Source organism: Pseudophryne corroboree, chromosome 12 (genome assembly GCF_028390025.1).
Source record: "Pseudophryne corroboree isolate aPseCor3 chromosome 12, aPseCor3.hap2, whole genome shotgun sequence".
Lineage (NCBI taxonomy): Eukaryota > Metazoa > Chordata > Amphibia > Anura > Myobatrachidae > Pseudophryne > Pseudophryne corroboree.
Window position 1 is genome coordinate 79,323,910 of NC_086455.1, and position 22,502 is coordinate 79,346,411.

The window sequence follows — 22,502 nt, forward strand, 5'->3', positions numbered from 1 at the left end:
ATATTCTGTCATTTTACTCAAGGCTATCAGCCTCCCATCCGCAGCCAATGGATGGGGGGGGGGACAGCCTCGGGCTTCACCCCTGGCCCTTGGGTGGCTGGGGGGGACCCCTTGATTGAAGGGGTCCCCACTCCCCCAGGGTACCCCGGCCAGGGGTGACTAGTTGGATATTTAATGCCACGGCCGCAGGGCACTGTATAAAAGTGACCCCCGGCTGTGGCATTATCTGTCCAGCTAGTGGAGTCCGATGCTGGTATAAAAAATACGGGGGACCCCTACTCTTTTTGTCCCCCGTATTTTTTGCACCAGCACCAGGCGCAGAGCCCGGTGCTGGTTTTAAAAATACGGGGGATCCCCTGTCAATTCCCCCCCCCCCCCCCCCGCATTTTTAGAACCAGGACCAGCTCGAAGAGCCCGAGGCTGGTTATGCTTTGGAGGGGGGACCCCACGCCATTTTTTTCCGTGTTTTTCCCGTTTAAACGTTTATATAGCCACTCTCACATGTGTCTCCTGTGTTTTCCAAGCTGTTTCCTGGTTGTGGCTGCTGACATCACACATGGAGACAGCCTATGACCTGCTGGGGCTTGCAAATACCGTTTCAGACCCTTTCACACTGCACAGTGAAATGGGACTGAAACGGGTAGGACCCTTCTTTTTTACCATTTCAAAATACCGGTATTTTGAAAACGGTAAATTGAAGGGGACCCTTTCACATCGCAGCTTGACCCGTTTAGGAAGCCAGTTAAAACGGCAAAATACCGGGTATAAGCTGCGGTGTGAAAGGGGTATTATACTCCTGGGGCCCTTGGGCAAGGGCCCATTAAGCCCATACGAAAAGATGGCCCTGATCCCATAGTGTATACAAGGAAACACAAGTCAGAGGGAGCTTTTAGATCTTAAAATCAAAAACAATGGTTTAGTTTCAGTTATAGCGCATGCAATACATGGCAATATGTCATATGGCAATATAGCAAGTTTGAGGACTAGATTGTAATTGTTAAAACTGAAAGGTTTGCAAACATGGTTACATTTAGTAGCCTAAACAATTGTAGGTTTTGCTAACAGTTCTTTTCTGAAAGTGAAGTTTGTAGGCACTGTGTCATTCTCCAGTCCCCAAATGAATGCTGATTGTCACCTCTTGTGTTTGACAACAGAATGCTAATCTGATGCATAACGAAGATAAACAGGAACTTCAGTCAGTTTTATTCATGACAGGATGATTTGAAAAATGTTATGATGTTTAAGCTGTTTGAAGGAGGAAAGTAAGCATAAATAAAGCTGTTTCCAAAATACTGCATCCACTTATAAGATTTCACTAGAAATATAAAATTGTGCACTGAGTGATAATGTTTAACATATTTGTCATGCCTTCAGCAAATGTTTGTTATAGCTATCTTATTTCTGTATTTGCAGTCATTTATGCTATCAGCCTCATCTAGTGGTTAGCGCAGAAGTACCTTCATTTAGGTGGTCATTCCGAGTTGATCGCAGCCAGCAACTTTTTGCTGCTGGTGCGTTCAACTAATCCCCGCCTATGGGGGAGTGTATTTTAGCTTAGCAGGGCTGCGAGTGCTTTGTGCAACCCTGCTTAGCTAAAAAAGTTTTGTGTAAAACAAGACCAGCCCTGGACATACTTACCCTGTGCGACGATCACGGCGTTGATGGGGCCGGCTTTGACGTCACACCTCTACCCTCCGTTCGCCTGGACACGCCTGCATTTTACTTACCACTCCCCCGAAAACGGCAGGAAACTGTAAGGTGATGCCCAGGAACGCCTTCTTGCTGTCCATCTTCTTGCGGTCGCCTCTGCAACCGCTTTCTGCGTTGCTAGCGTCATTGCCCGGCGTGCAACGACGCACTTGTGCAATGCGCACGCTGCGCATTCCGGACCCGTTTGCACCGCAGCGAAGAACCGCTGCAAGCGAATGGGTCGGAATTACCCCCTTAATCCTCACAAGCCATTTTAGTAAATGTGGAAGTGCATTCTGGTTAAGAGACTGTGGGCATCCATTTTACTTCCCTTGTGGTCTCAGCCAGACATTGACACACATGTGCTCCCCTCGGCATAGCATCCTATGGTTAGAGTTTCTAGCGAATAAATCTGCCATTATAGATCTGCTGACAGTCAGCCATGTATGTATGTATGTATGTATGTATGTATGTATGTATGTATGTATGCTATGATTGTATGTACTCTTGCACATGTGATTTATTAATGTTTGCATACTTAGTTATGTTTGTGTTGCATCTCTCTGTGCATGTTGTGATTGCATTCTGTGATTTATTTTCACAGTTTCACCAATTTCTTCTACTATATAGTAAACATCATACTTTAGATCATCACAGCTGATTGGGATTATTGGAATGTAGAGGTGGCTATGCTGTTTGCCTGGAATTCTATCAAAGAGGCATTGGCGAAGGGCAGAACAATATTACTGGATTACAATTAAAATTTCGATCACAATTTATAAACACCACAAATTACATAAACTCAATTCAGAAAAAGTAAATATTTTTGCTTTAAGTTTGTATAAAAAAAGAAAGAAAAAAAAAGTCCTATTTCCTTTCTTTACTGCAGGCTGCGATCTCGGTATACCTACGGCTTCATAATCTGCTAGCTCCAGTCTTGCTTTGTTCTGCATGGTCCTCTTGCATAGATAGATAGCTAATGAAAGTAGAAACACACTTTGTTATGTAGTAAAAACAGAAGTTCATCATGACTATAAATTAATATTTATAATAAATGCTAATTAAGTATTGCTAATAAGAATACTGTGTTTACTACAGATTAAAACAATAAATAAAAAAAGACAGATTTGTTAAATTAAATAAGAATTTACTCACCGGTAATTCTATTTCTCGTAGTCCGTAGTGGATGCTGGGTACTCCGTAAGGACCATGGGGAATAGACGGGCTCCGCAGGAGACTGGGCACTCTTTAAAGAAAGATTAGGTACTACATCTGGTGTGCACTGGCTCCTCCCTCTATGCCCCTCCTCCAGACCTCAGTTAGGGAAACTGTGCCCGGAAGAGCTGACATTACTAGGAAAGGATTTGGAATCCAGGGTAAGACTCATACCAGCCACACCAATCACACCGTACAACTTGTGATAACTATACCCAGTTAACAGTATGAACAATAGCTGAGCCTCATTCAACAGATGGCTCAGAACAATAACCCTATAGTTAAGCAATAACTATATACAAGTATTGCAGAAGTCCGCACTTGGGACGGGCTCCCAGCATCCACTACGGACTACGAGAAATAGAATTACCGGTGAGTAAATTCTTATTTTCTCTGACGTCCTAGTGGATGCTGGGTACTCCGTAAGGACCATGGGGATTATACCAAAGCTCCCAAACGGGCGGGAGAGTGCGGATGACTCTGCAGCACCGAATGAGCAAACTCAAGGTCCTCCTCAGCCAGGGTATCAAACTTGTAGAATTTTGCAAACGTGTTTGACCCCGACCAGGTAGCAGCTCGGCAAAGTTGTAAAGCCGAGACCCCTCGGGCAGCCGCCCAAGAAGAGCCCACCTTCCTCGTGGAATGGGCTTTGACTGATTTAGGATGCGGCAGTCCAGCCACAGAATGTGCAAGTTGAATCGTGCTACAGATCCAGCGAGCAATAGTCTGCTTTTAGAAGCAGGAGCACCCAGCTTGTTGGGTGCATGCAGGATAAACAGCGAGTCAGTTTTTCTGACTCTAGCCGTCCTGGAAACATAGATTTTCAGGGCCCGGACTACGTCCAGCAACTTGGAATCCTCCAAGTCCCGAGTAGCCGCAGGCACCACAATAGGTTGGTTCAAATGAAACGCTGATACCACCTTAGGGAGAAATTGGGTACGAGACCTCAATTCTGCCCTGTCCATATGGAAGATCAGATAAGGGCTTTTATATGACAAAGGCACCAATTCTGACACACACCTAGCCGAAGCCAAGGCCAAAAGCATGACCACTTTCCACGTGAGATACTTCAACTCCACGGTCTGAAGCGGCTCAAAACAATGTGATTTTAGGAAATCCAACACTACGTTGAGATCCCAAGGTGCCACTGGAGGCACAAAAAAGGGTCTGAATATGCAGCACTCCCTTAACAACGTCTGAACTTCAGGCAGCGTCTTTCCTAGCCTTTAACAGCATAGGAATCACTTCATCTGGAACGCCCTTTTCCGTTAGGATCCGGCGTTCAACCGCCAAGCCTTCAAACGCAGCCGCGGTAAGTCTTGGAACAGACAGGGCCCCTGCAGTAACAGGTCATGTCTGAGATACAGAGGCCATGTGTCCTCAGAGATCATTTCTTGTAGTTCTGGGTACCAAGTTCTTCTTATCCAAACCGGAACTACGAGTATAGTTCTTACTCCTTTCTTACTTACTATCCTCCGTACCTTGGGTATGAGAGGAAGAGGAGGGAACACATAAACCGACTGGTACACCCACGGTGTCACTAGTGCGTCCACAGCTATCGCCTGAGGGTCTCTTCACCTGGCGCAATACTTTTTGAGCTTTTTGTTGAGGCGGGACGCCATCATGTCCACCTGTGGCCGTTCCCAACGGTCTACAATCTGCGTGAAGACTTCTGGATGAAGTCCCCACTCTCCCGGGTGGAGGTCGTGCCTGCTGAGGAAGTCTGCGTCCTAGTTTTCCACACCCGGATTTGAACACTGCTGACAGAGTTAGCACGTGATTCTCCGCCCATCGGAGAATCCTTGTGGCTTTTGCCAATGCCATCCTGCTTCTTGTGCCGCCTTGTCGGTTTACATGGGCGACAGCCGTGATGTTGTCTGACTGAATCAGCACTGGCTGGTTTTGAAGCAGGGGTTCTGCTTGACTTAGGGCATTGTAAATGGCCCTTAGGTCCAGAATATTTATGTGTAGGGAAGTCTCCTGACTCGACCATTGTCCTTGGAAGTTTCTTCCCTGAGTGACTGCTCCCCAACCTCGGAGGCGTGCATCCGTGGTCACCAGGACCCAGTCCTGAATGCCGAATCTGCGGCCCTCGAGAAGATGAGCACTCTGCAGCCACCACAGCAGAGACACCCTGGCCCTCGGAGACAGGGTGATCAGCCGATGCATCTGAAGATGCGATCCTCACTTGACAAAGAGGTCCCACTGAAAGTTCCTTGCATGGAACCTGCCGAAGGGAATTGCTTTGCAAGAAGCTACCATCTTTCCCAGGACTCGCGTGCAATGATGCACCGACACCTGTTTTGGTTTCAGGAGGTCTCTGACCAGAGATGACAACTCCTTGGCCTTCTCCTCCGGGAGAAACACCTTCTTCTGTTCTGTGTCCAGAAATATGCCCAATATCAGCAGACGCGTCGTAGGAACCAGCTGCGACTTTGGGATATTCAGAATCCAGCCGTGCTGTTGTAGCACTTCCTGAGATAGTGCTACACCGATCAACAACTGCTCCTTGGACCTCGCCTTTATAAGGAGATCGTCCAAGTACGGGATAATTATAACTCCCTTCTTTCGAAGTAGTATCATCATTTCGGCCATTACCTTGGTACACACCCTCGGTGCCGTGGACAGACCCAACGGCAACGTCTGGAATTGGTAATAGCAGTTCTGTACCACAACCTTGAGGTACTCCTGGTGAGGTGGGTAAATGGGGACATGTAGGTAAGCATCCATGATGTCCAGTGACACCATAAAATCCCCCTCTTCCAGGCTTGCAATAACCGCCCTGAGCGATTCTATTTTGAACTTGAACTTCCTTATATAAGTGTTCAAGGATTTTAAGTTTAGAATGGGTCTCACCGAACCGTCTGGTTTCGGTATCCCAAACATTGTGGAATAGTAACCTCGTCCCTGTTGAAGGAGAGGAACTTTGATTATCACCTGCTGGAGGTACAGCTTGTGAATTGCCGCCAGTACTACCTCCCTTTCCTTGGGAGTAGCAGGCAAGGCTGATTTGAGGTAACGGCGAGGGGGAGACGTCTCGAACTCCAGCTTGTATCCCTGAGATACCTGTAGTACCCAGAGATCCACCTGTGAGCGAACCCACTGGTCGCTGAAGTTCTGGAGACGGGCCCCCACCGCACCTGGCTCCACCTGTGGAGACCCAGCGTCATGCGGTGGACTTAGTGGAAGCAGGGGAGGATATTTGTTCCTGGGAACTGGCTGTCTGGTGCAGCTTTTTCCCTCTACCCCTGCCTCTGGGCAGAAAGGACGCGCCTCTGACCCGCTTGCCTTTCTGAGGCCGAAAGGACTGTACTTGATAATACGGTGCTTTCTTAGGCTGTGAGGGAACCTGAGGTAAAAAAGTCGATTTCCCAGCTGTTGCTGTGGACACGAGGTCCGAGAGACCGTCCCCAAACAATTCCTCACCCTTATAAGGCAAAACTTCCATGTGCCTGTTAGAATCAGCATCACCTGTCCACTGCCGAGTCCATAATACTCTCCTGGAAGAAATGGACATTGCATTAATTCTAGATGCCAGCCGGCAAATGTCCCTCTGTGCATCTCTCATATATAAGACTACGTCTTTAATATGCTCTATAGTTAGCAAAATAGTATCACTGTCAAGGGAATCAATGTTATCTGACAGGGAATCAGACCATGCTGCTGCAGCACTACACATCCATGCTGAAGCAATAGCAGGTCTCAGTATAGTACCTGAGTGTGTATACACAGACTTCAGTATAGCCTCCTGCTTTCTATCTGCAGGCTCCTTTAAGGCGGCCGTATCCTGAGACGGCAGTGCCACCTTTTTTGATAAGCGTGTGAGCGCCTTGTCCACCCTAGGGGATGTCTCCCAGCGTAACCTATCCGTTGGCGGGAAAGGGTACGCCATTAGTAACCGCTTAGAAATCACTAGTTTCTTATCTGGGGAACACCACGCTTCTTCACACAATTCATTTAACTCATCAGATGGGGGAAAAGTCACTGGCTGCTTTTTCTCCCCAAACATAATACCCTTTTTTGTGGTAACCGGGTTAATGTCAGAAATGTGCAACACATTTTTAATTGCCGTAATCATACATCGGATGGCCCTTGTGGATTGTACATTTGTCTCATCCTCGTCGACACTGGAGTCAGACTCCATGTCGACATCTGTGTCTGCCATCTGAGGTAGCGGGCGTTTTTGAGCCCCTGATGGCCTCTGAGACGTTTGGGCAGGCGCGGGCTGAGATGCCGGCTGTCCCAAAGCTGTTACGTCATCGAACCTTTTATGCAAGGAGTTGACACTGTCGGTTAATACCTTCCACATATCCATCCACTCTGGTGTCGGCCCCGCAGGGGGCGACATCACACTTATCGGCTCCTGCTCCGCCTCCACGTAAGCGTCATCAAACATGTCGACACAGCCGTACCGACACACCGCACACACACACACAGGGAATGCTCTGACTGAGGACAGGACCCCACAAAGTCCTTTGGGGAGACAGAGAGAGAGTATGCCAGCACACACCACAGCGCTATATAACCAGGGATTTACACTAAAGTGAGTGATTTTTCCCTATAGCAGCTTATTATACACAGTTTGCGCCTAAATTTAGTGCCCCCCCTCTCTTTTTTACCCTTGAAGCCTGGAAACTGCAGGGGAGAGCCTGGGGAGCTGCCTTCCAGCGGAGCTGTGAAGAGAAAATGGCGCCTGTGTGCTGAGGAAGATAGCCCCGCCCCTTTCTCGGCGGACTTCTCCCGCTTTTTTATATGCTTTATGGCGGAGGATTATGCACATATACAGTATATTAGCTGTATTATGTGCTATTTAGCCATGTAAGGTACTCTAATTGCTGCCCAGTGCGCCCTTCCCCCAGCGCCCTGCACCCATCAGTGACCGGTGTGCAGAGGGAGCATTGGCGCACAGCTGCAGTGCTGTGCGCTACCTTAATGAAGACCGGAGTCTTCAGCCGCCGATTTTCAACTTCTCTTCGGTTCTTCTGGCTCTGCAAGGGGGACAGCGGCGCGGCTCCGGGACCGGACGACCGAGGACTGGGCCTGTGTTCGATCCCTCTGGAGCTAATAGTGTCCAGTAGCCTAAGAAGCCCAAGCTAGCTGCAAGCAGGTAGGTTCGCTTCTCTCCCCTCAGTCCCACGTAGCAGTGAGTCTGTTGCCAGCAGATCTCACTGAAAATAAAAAACCTAACAAATACTTTCTTTCTAGGAAGCTCAGGAGAGCCCCTAGAGTGCATCCAGCTCTGTCCGGGCACAGATTCTAACTGAGGTCTGGAGGAGGGGCATAGAGGGAGGAGCCAGTGCACACCAGATGTAGTACCTAATCTTTCTTTAAAGAGTGCCCAGTCTCCTGCGGAGCCCGTCTATTCCCCATGGTCCTTACGGAGTACCCAGCATCCACTAGGACGTCAGAGAAAGTCTTATTACTCCCCATGTTCTATGAAACATACCACTCTGAACGTGAAAACATCTCTAAATACTACATAAGCCATTCTTCTTTACTCACACTGGTTATATTTTCCCCCCAAAACATAGGTATTCTTTATTAAATATATTATTTAAATTTATCATTTTTACTTTAGTTTTATTACATTAAAATGGATTTTGATGGTTTAACGGATTGCTGTGATAGACTTCCTCTCTTTACCATCTGTCCAACTGCTATATTCAATAATTAACTGGCCTTACAGCCTCTATTACTTCATAAGAGCCTTGCCCATGTGCACATAATTTGCCTTCTTGGGTGGGTACCGAGACAAGCACCTTGTTACCTGGATTAAGAGTGCATATGGTGGCTTGGGTGACGTCATCCCTCTACTGCTGCCCCTGTATTTCCTTTGAGAGCTGTTCTATTAACGGATCTGGGGTTATAGGAAGAGGTACCCAGGAACCTTGGTAATCAGGTTTAGGGACAGTCCGCAGGAGGACTGTGCAGGCTTGGCAGTATCTCTTGACCACTATGTGGATGCCTGGCCAGTAAAACGTCTGGAGCATCTATTTGAGAATTTTCTCCTCTCCCAAATGACCTCCCTTAGGGTGCTTATGGGTCGCTTCCAATGCCAATGGAACATGTACCTGTGGCACCAAGAGCTGTATAACTATCTCTCCTGTAACACCGCTACTCTGTATAGCAGGTCCCTTTCTAGTATAAAGTATGATGCTGTCTCAGCCGGTCTCTCACTCTCAGCCTTCCATACCCCATTTACTCTTACAACATGTTTGTAAGCATTCCCCAATGCACAATCAGTTAATTGGTCTTCAGCAAAGTCTCGGAGTGTTACAGTTCTGAACACAGAAGACCAATATTCTCTACCAGCTGGCAAGGTTTCTGCCTCCTTCCAACCTTCTCTGACCAGGTCTTCTTCCTCACATCTTCTGGAACGCGATGCTTGGACGGATTGCAGCTAAAGCCTGGTACACAGGCTCCAGATGTTGCTGCTTCCTGGTTTCTCCATCCAGTAGGTAGGGAGAGATACTGTAGGGTAAGCTAGTATCTGTCACCCATAGCCTTCCTCTTTCAACGACCTTGGTAAGTTAGCATTGTGGAAAGGTCCAGGCTTCACTATGAGGCTCATTCAGGTGCAGCTGTTCTTGCTGCTGATGTTGCTATCTTTATCCGTACGCAATTGCGATTATATGCAAATATGTGCTGAAGTTTACCTGGGCATAGGGACGCCAGTTGCTGTCGCATCATTTCCGTCCAACGGCATACAACATCGATACCATCATCGCAAATCTGGTCATGTCGCAGAGTCTGAGTGCCTCTGTAGACGCATAGGCTAAGCAGCTCTCCCGGAGTGCTGAGGCCTCTCCAGCAGCAAATAAGATTGCAACTGCTAATTTATGCATGCCCACAAAATGGCATCTGAATGGGCATGACATGCCTGTGTTTACCTGACCACTCCCTGTTCCAACCCCCAAAATGGAGGATCGTTTGAGGAAGATGGGCCTCAAATCAGTGCCTTGCTTAGGGTCCCATGAGGTCTAAACCGGACTCTGTATTTATGTGAAGTTACGAAGTATCGGTTTTAAATACATTGGATCGCTATTGAGACTGAAACTGCAATCATCTAAAGACTGCTACTGCTGAAAATCGCATGTGAAGAGCCGCCCTGAATGGTAAAAGACGCCGCACCGCTGCGATCGTAAATCTGCATATGCATCAGCAGAATTGCGATCAAGTCGCAGAAACCGAATACCATCGACAGTTTTGGATGACCCAGGGCTACTCAGAATAATGGGAATGCACTCACTCCCCAAAAACGCCATGTTACCATCCATGACCAGTCACTTCCTGTCAATTTGCGATTGCATTTCAATCTTTGCGTATGTGCAATGCGTTTGCACCGTATGCGCAGTTTGCTGATAATCACCCGATTAGCGATCCATGCTGAATAAGGCCCACTGTTTTTAATGTGGTTATGTGCTTACACTCACACTATACATTGATCATTATACCGAATATACAGGGCCTGACTGCCCATCTGGCACTTCTGGCAAATGCCAGAAGGCCTAATGGGCCGGGCCGGTCACAGAGAAGCAGAGAAGGCCGCACACAATGCAGCTCCCGGCTCTCTGTTTGTGCCCCATGCTGGCTGAAGCACCTATTTGTAATGCACGGACACCGCACCCCCCCGTGTGCCGTGTCCGCGTGCAGTTTAACAAAAATGGGGGCGTGCCGCGAGTCCACGCCCTCCAAACTCGTGGCATGCCCCTGTGCGCCCCTTCCATGGGGCGCCTGCACGTGAATGCCAGTGCCGAATACTAGCCCAGTCCGTCCCTGTAAATATATATCACATTTGCATAAAAAACATCTGGGTTTTTTTTTGGGAAGGTGGCACTGATAACCTGCCATATTATGATGGCAATAAATGTAAACCAGGACCTGTCATTTGCTAATGTTTTAACACCAAATAGTAATTGTATTATATTGAAGCTTATTATCTAGACATTATGGGGGGAATTCAAATGTTTGAAAAGTCGGTTGGGTGTCTGTTATTTCCTGTCTATTAGATAGGAAAAAACAGACACCCAACTGACTTTTCCAACAATTGAATATGCCCCTATATATGTACTTGTTGTTATTTAGGCACATAACTATACAAACAAGCTGGATGTATTAAGTGCAATCCTATAGCTGTACATTTTACACCAGACTCTTTCTGTAGCAGTGTGATGAGAGCCTGGAAACACTATTCTCCTGCTGCAGCCTCTACTTATTTTTACAATATACATCTGCTCTATAATCAGTTGAGCAGTCAAAAGTCATACATAAAAACTTGCAGAGTATGATAGTACAAAATACAGATAATGTAGATAACTTCTTCCAGTCCAAATGGATTAGTTATTGCTACTTCCAAAGCCAAAGTATAGTTCTCTGTCTATTGCTGTCACAGAGGGCTCCATTATTCAGTGGTCAGCTCATTCTCTACCGTCACCACCAGTGACCCTGCACAATAGTGGCGGTAATATGGGCATTTTATTAAGAGAATGCCTGGAAGGCTGGGCAGTACATTTTAACAAATAGTTGGGAGCGAAGCCCAGATCGGAAGTGTTCTCATGCACACTAACACAGGCCTGGGCAACCTGTGGCTCTCAAGCTGTTGTGAAACTACACATCCCAGCATGCCCTGACACCGTTTTAGCATTCCCTAAAAGAAAAACTGTGGCAGGGCATGCTGGGACTTATAGATTCTTAACAGCTGGGGAGCCGCAGGTTGGCCACGCCAGCACTAACACTTCTGGGAAATGCCAGCATTGCCAGATGACCGCTCCATGCCTGCAATGACGACGGTACATGGTTGTAACGTCATCAAATAATATGAAATCATGTTCACAAAGTTACTGATACTGATGACCTTTAGATCAGATTCTGTGCCACACTTTCTCCATCATGGATTAACCAATGAATACATCACTGTAGGCATGATGGTGTCTTTCAGCTTGAGAAATTAGAGGTGTCCCAGAACCCTGGGACAAATTCAGAGATGGGTGCAGTTTGGGCCTGATTCAGGTTGCTAAGCAAAGCAAAAAAAAAAAATTATATTGTTTCCGTGCAGGGTAAATACTGGCTGCTTTTGCATGTAGCCCACAAATGTTAGACAGCTTTATTTTTACACTGCAATTTAGATTTCAGTTTCAACACACCCCACCCAAATCTAACTCTCTCTGCACATGCAACATGGTTTCTCCTAGTTGCTTGCTGTATTTACGGGTGTAGTATGTTATGCCGGCGGTCGGGCTCCCGGCGACCAGCATACCGGCGCCGGAATCCCGTCCGCCTACATACCGACAGCTGGGCGAGCACAAATGAGCCCCTTGAATAAGGCCCTTTGTATGGAAATATGCAAAAGCAGCAGGAGGCGTCTTGAGTAAATAGACGCCTCCTGCATGTTTGTGTGAGCCGCTGCTGCGCCTGAAGACGCAACATCGGATCACTTGTGTGATCACTGGCCATCTGCATAATCCTCAGGATGGCCGGGCTCTTCACTAGGCTGGGGCCAGAAATCTGTGCTGGAAGATACACACCCTGGCCTTGCCATTTCTAGGAAATGGGGCGGCACCCCCCCATTTTCAGGAACGTTGCCTCTAATCCGCACACAGTGTACCAAAGACACAAGGTTGTGAGTTAAGGCCCGTATTCACGGGCAGACGTGGGGAGAGGTGTGCTGAGCGAACCGCTCAGCACACCTCTCTCCCCCCGCTTAGCACAGCGTGATGTGTGCTGAGCGTGCCTGGGGAAGGGGGAGCTCATTTCACCCAGTGGGTGAAATGAGTGATGTGCTAGATTGAGCCTGCATGCAGGCCAATCTAGCACCATCGATAGCGACGTGCGGGACCGTGCATCACTATCGCTGTGTGGGGTACACACGGACAGATCATGTTTAAAATCTAAGCTATCTGACTATCGCTCCGTGAGTACCCCCCTTTAGTAAAACACATGTACAATTGCAGATTCAGCATAACGGAAGCTAGTGGGAGGAATAACTACTACTGATCTTATCAGAATCCTTTCATATAGATCTGCGACTTAGTCACACACAGGATGTACAAGTACTACAAGTCCCAGTGGTTAGTGTACACTAGTAATACATATTGTGTAAATATAAGCAGACATATGTATCATGAGCATATAACACACCCAACATTCAGGTTTCAGCGTAATACTTACCATAGTCTGTGTTTTCTGGTTCCCAGCAGTTTGAAGGCCAGAAATATGGAGCCTACAGGGGACAAATGTGACAAAACAGATTTACAAGATTCCAGATAATGTAAAACTTGAATTCACACTAAGGGCGGGATGTATGCCGTCCGTGTTCAGCCGACGTGCGGAATGCCGGAAGAACTCAGACTTTTTTGTAAAGGGGCAATCACTGACATGGCAAAACCCACACGTAGCCTGAACCCAGACAGCAGTGCATCCCGCCCTAGTAAGAATACTCCTCATATGTCACAGTGGTTTCAAAACACTGACAGAAATGTATGAGAAAACAGTGCAAAAACGTTGTTGCACATAGTAACTAATCCAAACTTTGCTTATATATTATATATTGAACTATAAAAGTGACAGTATCCTACTGGTTGCTATGCACAATGTCAACTTTTCTGCACAGTTACATGCAGAACAGTTTCCATAAATGCCACCAATTTATTATTGCTTTTCTGTGGATTTTTTGACTAGCAATGACAATATTTTTCAAATTCCTCTCCAGCTGCGTGGACAGGACCAGTGCAAGGTTTCTTGGCACCCTAGGCAAAACTTCAGCCTATTCTCTCCACCAATCCACACACCAATACCCACTTTACAGCCTCAGGTGAAAGTATGGAGGTAGCATCTTAAGGTACATACACACTTGCCGATAAAATGAACGACGTCGCTCATTTTCACCCTTCCAGAGCGACGTTGTTCACTTTAGTGGCAAGTGTGTATGCCGGCGACAATGACCAATGTGTGGCCCCGTGGGTCGTTAAAGACCCTCGTCGTCGACCGTGCATGCATGCTCAATCTGGACTGACGCCCAAGAGCTGCCTGCACGTCACTGAGCGATATGGTCGTCATATCGCTCAGCGTGTATGCCCGGCTGCCGACCGCCTGGGCCGGGAGCGGGAAACACTGGACAACGTCGCTCATAGAGCATGTCGTCTAGTATGTAATCACCACTAGAAGTTCAACAATAGCTATCTGCATTATGTGTACTCAGAGTTATCCTTCATTTTGTTATAAAAAGACTCTGGGCTGCTTCCCCAGATCCTGGTGCCCTAGGCAGCTGCCTAAAGTTACTTAACACATTTGCTGCCCCAATATGGAATAGTGACATACAGCAACAGATGTACAGTAAATTAAAGGGGTGTTTAAAAACTAGTTGATAAAACCCTAAGCCTGGATAGTTAAAATTTATCTAAGGCAGTGGTTCCCAAATTTTTTTTCAATCACGGCCCCCTAGAGTACCGTAATTTTTTTCACAACACCCCTAGGCCTGAAGACTCTTATTCAGAAATTTAGCAAAATATATAATTATGTAAATTGGGTTTATATGTCATCCTAGGTTCAATTGTGTGGTGAAGGACAAGATTTGCTTCTGTCTGTCCACATAGTTGATGATTGGCAGCCACTCTGTGGATTTGTCTATTCCAAGTGCTGCTTGGACTTCTAAGTGTGAGTTTTAAACAGCAAAAAGGTGAACTCTGATTAATCTCTATCTATCCATATAGGGATAGTAATATTGTGAGAGAAAGTAATCTGATTCTGATTGTTTGTATCTATACTGTTTCTTTTTGTTTTATTATATCTGTACTGGGTTTTTTTTTTTGGAGGAAAAAAAAAAAAAAGTGTGAGGTGAAAAGCCAGAGGGGTTAACTCAGGTGTGAGTAATCAGGAGGAGGAGGGGCTGATTAAAGCAGCTGGCTGAGCCTATATAAGCAGTGACTAGACTCTTGGAGTTTGCTCTGTGGACTTGTCTCTTCCAAGTGCTGCTTGGACTTCTAAGTGGTGGGGTTGGAATCTTACTGTCACAGTTTTTCACATACACTGTTCTACCTCAGGTTCCATCATTTGCATTCACTTCATTTGAAGTTCACTCTATCAGGATTTTCACCCCCTTCTCTCTGCGTGTTGCAGCTATCTATCGCCCTCCTGGGCAACCTAAACAACAATTTCTAGAAGATTTTTCTGCCTGGCTCCCACACTTCTTATCCTCTGACATCTCCACCATCATTATGGGCGATTTCAATATAGCTCTTGACAGTCCACAATCTGTTCATGCATCCAAACTCCTCTCTCTAACCTCCTCTCTTGGCCTAACCCAATGGTCCGACTCCTCTACTCACCAGGAGGGCCACTGCCTTGATCTTGTGTTCACCAGGCTCTGCTCAGTTTCCCAACTCATTAACACTCCTTTCCCTCTCTCTGATCACAACCTGATCACCTTCACAATCTCTTCTATTACTTTAAATTCTAGGACACTAAAACCAAGCAAGCCTCCTCTAACACGCAGAAATACTAACAATATACATTTTCAACAACTTTTCACTTCTCTGCAACAACGTCTCTCACCAATCTCTACATTCACCACACCTGACACTGCTGTATCCCACCTGCACCAGACACTAGAGAGTGCCCTTGATGAAGTTGCTCTAGCTACCCATCACACTCCACGTAGGCTTAGATGCCAACCATGGCACTCTAAATCAACAAGACACCTACAAAAACTGTCACGTAAGGTAGAACGACAGTGGCGGAAATCTCAGAATCCAAGTGACTTTCTCACATATAAGACTACCTACCACTCCTATCGTCAGGCCCTGGACACTGCCAAACAAACATATTTCCAATCTCTTATCTCTTATCATGCCACCAACCCCAAATGACTTTTTAATACATTTAAATCACTTATTTACCCTCCCTCACCTCCCCCACTAGCTACTATTAGTGCACAAGAACTTGCTTCCTACTTCAAGGATAAGATTGATAAAATCCGAGATGAAATGGTATGCTCTAACTCAGCCAGTGACCTGCTCAAATCCCTTTCTGAACCCTCTGGCACTCTCTCTTCATTTGATCCCACAAGTGAAGATGAAGTATCAACACTCTTTTCATCCTCCTACTCCACTACCTCTCCTCTTGATCCTATACCCTCACAGGTCAGCAAAAGTTTGTCTCCTGTGCTTATCCCAACCTTAACTAAAATCTGTAATCTCTCTCTCTCTCTACTGGCATCTTTCCATCTCTGTTTAAACATGCAGTGATTACTCCCATTCTGAAAAAACACAACTCTGACCCAAACACACTCTCTAACTACCGTCCCATTTCTCAGCTACCCAGTCCCTCCAAGCTACTTGAGAGACTTGCCTACACTCGCCTTACACACTTTCTTAACTCCCACAACTTACTGGACCCACTTCAGTCAGGCTTTCGTGCCCAACACTCCACGGAGATGGCACTGACCAAAGTAGTGAATGATCTGGTCACTGCTAGATCAAAAGGCCATTACACACTACTTATTCTTCTAGATCTCTCTGCTGCTTTTGACACTGTTGACCACTCTCTTCTCATACAAACACTAGAGTCCCTAGGTCTTCAGGACACAGCCCTTACTTGGTTCTCATCCTACCTATCTAATCGATCTTTCAGTGTTCGCTTCTCTGATTCTACCTCCTCTTCTCTACCTCTATCAGTTGGAGTACCGCAAGGCTCAGTCTTAGGTCCTCTGCTTTTCTCAATCTATACCTCCTCTCTTGGTAAACTAATCAGCTACTTCGGATTTCAGTATCATTTGTACGCTGATGATACTCAAATCTACCTATCCTCCCCAGATTTATCACCATCTGTATTGGCTCGTGTCACTGGATGCCTGTCTGCCATTTCATCTTGGATGTCATCTCGCCATCTCAAACTCAACATTTCCAAAACAGAATTAATTCTTTTCCCACCAGCTAAGGGTAGTTACCAACCTGATATTGCCATAACTGTTGACAATGCAACTATCCACCCTACCCCACAAGCTCGCTGCCTAGGTGTCATCCTTGACTCTGAACTGTCGTTTGTTCCACACATTCAATCTGTCTCTAAATCATGTTACATGCACCTTAAAAACATATCCAAAATACGCCCTTATCTTACACAAGACACTGCAAAAACTCTGATCCATGCACTCATCATCTCCCGCATTGATTATTGTAATAGTCTCCTTACTGCTCTTCATAAACATAGGCTCTCACCCCTTCAATCCATTTTAAATGCAGCTGCGAGGCTAATCTTCTTCGCCAGACGTTCTTCGTCTGCTGATCCGCTCTGTCAGTCCCTCCATTGGTTACCGGTATTCTACCGTATCAAATATAAAATACTTTTACTTACATACAAGGCTATTACCCAAACTGCACCATCATACATCTCCTCACTCATCTCAAAATATCTCCCTACCAGACCCCTCCACTCTGCACAAGATCTGCGTCTCTCATCCAGATGTATTACCTGTTCCCACTCAAAATTACAGGACTTTACCCGGGCTTCACCCACTCTGTGGAATGCCCTCCCACGCACAATAAGACTCTCCACTAGTCTCCAAACCTTTAAACGTTCCCTGAAAACTCATCTCTTCAGACAAGCCTACCAAATTCCTGACCCACACACATAACCTTCAATGCTTTCCTATCCAGTTACATTCCCTCTGCACAGTCCCCATAACCTCACATTTTGTCTTCCAACATTGCTGGGTGATCCTATCATACAACCCACTAAGAAGCTAGCAATCTGGGGAAACATTATGTAACAGGTTGCATCTATCCTTGTGTATCAATACCTATTTCCCTCTAGATTGTAAGCTTGCGAGCAGGGCCTTCCTACCGCTATGTCTGTCTTTGCCCTGTTTTGTTCTATAACTATTGTTCTAATTGTAAAGCGCAACGGAATATGCTGCGCTATATAAGAAACTGCTAATAAATAAATAAATAATAAGTGTGAGTTTTAAACAGCAAAACGGTGAACTCTGATTAATCTCTATCTATCCATATAGGGATAGTAATATTGTGAGAGAAAGTAATCTGATTCTGATTGTTTGTATCTATACGGTTTCTTTTTGTTTTATTATATCTGTACTGGGTTGTTGTTTTTTTGGAGGGAAAAAAAAAAAAGTGTGAGGTGAAAAGCCAGAGGGGTTAACTCAGGTGTGAGTAATCAGGAGTAATCAGGAGGAGGAGGGGCTGATTAAAGCAGCTGGCTGAGCCTATATAAGCAGTGACTAGACTCTTGGAACTTGCTCTGTGGACTTGTCTCTTCCAAGTGCTGCTTGGACTTCTAAGTGTGAGTTTTAAACAGCAAAAAGGTGAACTCTGATTAATCTCTATATATCCATATAGGGATAGTAATATTGTGAGAGAAAGTAATCTGATTCTGATTGTTTGTATCTATACGGTTTCTTTTTGTTTTATTATATCTGTACTGGGTTGTTGTTTTTTTGGAGGGGAAAAAAAAAAAGTGTGAGGTGAAAAGCCAGAGGTGTTAACTCAGGTGTGAGTAATCAGGAGGAGGAGGGGCTGATTAAAGCAGCTGGTTGAGCCTATATAAGCAGTGACTAGACTCTTGGAACTTGCTCTGTGGACTTGTCTCTTCCAAGTGCTGCTTGGACTTCTAAGTGTGAGTTTTAAACAGCAAAAAGGTGAACTCTGATTAATCTCTATATATCCATATAGGGATAGTAATATTGTGAGAGAAAGTAATCTGATTCTGATTGTTTGTATCTATACTGTTTCTTTTTGTTTTATTATATCTGTACTGGGTTGTTGTTTTTTGGAGGGAAAAAAAAAAAAGTGTGAGGTGAAAAGCCAGAGGGGTTAACTCAGGTGTGAGTAATCAGGAGTAATCAGGAGGAGGAGGGGCTGATTAAAGCAGCTGGCTGAGCCTATATAAGCAGTGACTAGACTCTTGGAACTTGCTCTGTGGACTTGTCTCTTCCAAGTGCTGCTTGGACTTCTAAGTGTGAGTTTTAAACAGCAAAAAGGTGAGTTAGAATACAGAAAAAGGTGAGTTTTATAATGCACAATCAGGAACACACATTTGCAGTACCATTAAACTTCTGGTGAGGCTGCAAGGGGCTGACCTTGTGAGTGAGTGAGAGGGTCTCTTACTTGGAGTAGCAGAGGGGCTGTGATTGTGCGTGTGTAAGGGGCTTTTTTTTTTCTTTTTTTTTCTTTCTTTCTTTTTTTCTCTTTTTTAATTAGCAGGAGCTGGAAGCCGAGTGAAAAGGAGGTGCAGTGAGCTGCAACTGCTAAGTGGAGTATAGGTGCCGCAGGAGAGAGTACTACGGCTGCATAAAAGTGAAGGACCAAGAACAGCACAAAGATAGATAAGTATAAGCCAGCTTAATTTATTGTATAAGTGAGATTGCTGGTCTTTTACTTTTTATTTTTGCTGCTTTTTCTGTGAGAGTAACAGGGAGTTAGACCTTACAAACAATATGGGAGGGGCTGTGATTGAGGACCTCACTCAGTGCATGTCGTGCAAGATGTATGCACACCTGGAGCTACTGGCCCAGTGTGATTACATCTGCACGAGGTGTGTGCGAACTGTTGCCCTGGAAGCTCAGGTAACTGATCTAGAGCAAATCGTTATGCGACTGAGGGGGATTCACAATCTCGAGCGTAGTTTAGACAGAACGGTGGAGGAGTTGCGGGAGGGGTCACTGGTAGAAGAGGATGATGATCAGGTAGCCAGTTGGGTCACAGTTAGAAGGAAGAAAAAGAGGGGGAGGCACGACATCTCCGAACTATCAAACCCGAACAAATTTGCCCGATTGGACGAGGAATCGGAGGATGAAAGTGAAGAAATGACGGTGCCGGAGGAGACTGCTCCCTCTAGCATCCAGAGGTGCGGTCCCTCTGGCGCGGTTGGGATAAAAGATAGAGAGGTACCTAGTCAGATGGTGGTGGTAGGGGATTCTATCATCAGGAAGGCAGATAGGGCAATATGCTACCGGGACCGTGATCGCCGTACAGTCTGTTGTCTCCCGGGTGCTCGGGTACGGGTAGATAGATTGTTGGGAGGGGCTGGCAAAGACCCGGCGGTCTTGGTGCACGTTGGCACCAATGACAAAGTTAGCGGAAGGTGGGATGTCCTTAAGAAAGACTATAGGGACTTAGGAAAGAAACTGAAGGCAAGGACATCTAAGGTAATTTTCTCTGAATTATTACCCGTGCCACACGCTAGTCCAGGGAGGCAGAGGGAGATTAGGGAGGTAAATGTGTGGCTTAGGGATTGGTGCAGGAAAGAGGGGTTTGTGTTCCTGGAACACTGGGCGGACTTCTCAGTCAGGCGCCATCTCTTTTGTCGTGACGGATTGCACCTGACTGAGGAGGGGGCAGCGGTGCTGGGGGGAAGGATGGTTAGAAGGTTGGAGGAGATTTTAAACTAGGAGCCTGGGGGGAGGGTTTAGCTAGAAATTACGGGTCATGCAGTGAGAATAGTGGGGATGGCGGTAGTAAACGAAATGGGGGAGAAGTTGGGAGGAGGGTAAGAGCAGGCGGTAAGGTTACTAACATAAGTACTAAAAGGGATTTTACCAAAGCACTAACCAATGACGATTACAGGTCATCCTTGCTACATAAGGTGAAAGATGTCCCTAACGCAAGGGAAAATACTTATCTTAGTTGTATGTATGTAAACGCCAGAAGCATTACTGGTAAAAAGGGTGAACTAGAAATACTTGCAGCAAGCAAACAGTATGATATTATAGGCATTACTGAAACTTGGTGGGATGAATCTCATGATTGGACAGTTAGTCAATCTAGAGGGCTATACACTGTTTAGGAGAGACAGACTAAATAAAAAGGGTGGAGGGGTGTGTCTTTACGTAAAGCCGTTTTTAAAACCTAATATATGGGAAGATATTCAGGAGGGGACTGTAGACACTGTCGAGACATTATGGGTAGAAATTGCATGCGGGGAAAAAGGAATAAAAAAGTTAGTATTGGGTGTATGCTACAGGCCGCCTGGTATCAACGCATCTGATGATGAATTGTTACTAAAGCAAATTGAAAGAGCAGCAGGAGTAGGAGACATAGTAGTGATGGGAGATTTTAACTATCCAGAGATAAACTGGAAAAACGATTCATGTGATACTGCTAGGGGCAATATGTTTTTAAACACACTTAATGATAACTACTTAGTCCAACTAATTGAGGAACCAACTAGGTACAATGCAATCTTAGACCTGGTATTAACAAACAATGGGGATTTGGTATCAGGTATTATAGTAGGGGAACCCATAGGAAACAGCGACCACAATATGGTCACATTCAATATCAGTTTCTACAAACAGCCCTATACTGGCTCAACTAGGACTTTAAACTTTAGCAAAGCAAATTTTGAAAAGATGAGGGTATTTTTCAGGGATATTGAATGGAAAGGTTTGTTTTTAGGAAATAATACTACGGAGAAATGGGAGGTACTAAAATTCCTGCTAGCTAAAAATACACTCAAATGTACTCCTATGAGTAGCAAAAAAAGGAATAAAAATCATAAACCGATGTGGCTTAACAAAAAGATTAAGGAACTTATGGGCAAGAAAAGGCGAGCATTTAAAAAATACAAATCTGACGGGGAAGCGGAGTCATTTCAGCACTATAAGGAATGTAACAAAATGTGCAAAAAGGAAATAAGAGCGGCTAAAGTAGAAACTGAAAAACTAGTATCAAAGGAAAGCAAAGCGAATCCCAAAAAATTCTTTAAATACATTAATAGCAAGAGATTAAAGAAGGAGAGTATAGGCCCTTTAAAAGACAAGTTGGGAGTCTTAAGCAAAAATGATAATGACATAGCGGACACACTAAATGAGTTTTTTTCAACAGTATTCACTCGTGAGGACCCAATTTAGGGACTAACGCACAATCTCAATAATGAGAATATCACACTGATAGGTACTTATTTAAGCGAGGAAGTAGTCTGTGACCGAATAAAACATTTAAAGATTAATAAATCACCAGGGCCCGATGGTATTCATCCAAGGGTTCTAATGGAGCTTCACTCTGAACTGGCAAAACCGCTATCTTTGATCTTTAAGGATTCGGTTATATCAGGTATGGTTCCCAAAGACTGGCGTATAGCGGAAGTAGTGCCTATATTCAAAAAGGGAAGTAAAGCTGAACCAGGTAATTATAGACCAGTTAGTCTTACATCTATAGTGGGTAAGTATTGGAAGGTATTCTAAGAGATAGTATTCAGAAGTTCCTTGAAACCAATAAGGTCATTAAAAAGGAATCAACATGGGTTTATGAAGGACAGATCATGTCAAACCAACTTACTTGGCTTTTATGAAACAGTAAGCGCAAACCTAGATCAGGGTAAAGGCGTGGATGTAATCTTTTTAGACTTTGCCAAAGCGTTCGATACTGTACCACACATGAGACTTATCTACAAGCTACAAGAATCAGGGCTAGGAAGCACAATATGCACTTGGGTCAAAAACTGGTTAGATAATAGGAAGCAGCGCGTTGTGGTTAATGGATCTTTTTCAACTTGGACTGAAGTGCTAAGTGGTGTGCCGCAAGGCTCAGTATTAGGACCGCTATTGTTCAATATTTTCATTAACGACCTAACAGAAGGTCTAGAGA

At 45.3% G+C, this 22,502-nt stretch overlaps 1 protein-coding gene across 3 annotated transcripts in view; it reads right to left on the reverse strand.

Moving 5' to 3' along the window:
- The window catches only part of RGS6 (regulator of G protein signaling 6), an 802,086-nt gene that overhangs the window by 115,587 nt on the left and 663,997 nt on the right, over positions 1-22,502 (reverse strand). For all 3 annotated transcript variants that reach the window (XM_063947693.1, XM_063947695.1, XM_063947694.1), the window contains exons 6-7: positions 13,072-13,123; positions 2,601-2,665 (exon numbers count right to left, since the gene is read on the reverse strand). In XM_063947693.1, coding sequence (XP_063803763.1) covers positions 2,601-2,665; positions 13,072-13,123 — 117 coding nt within the window. The remainder of the gene's footprint in view (positions 1-2,600; positions 2,666-13,071; positions 13,124-22,502) is intronic.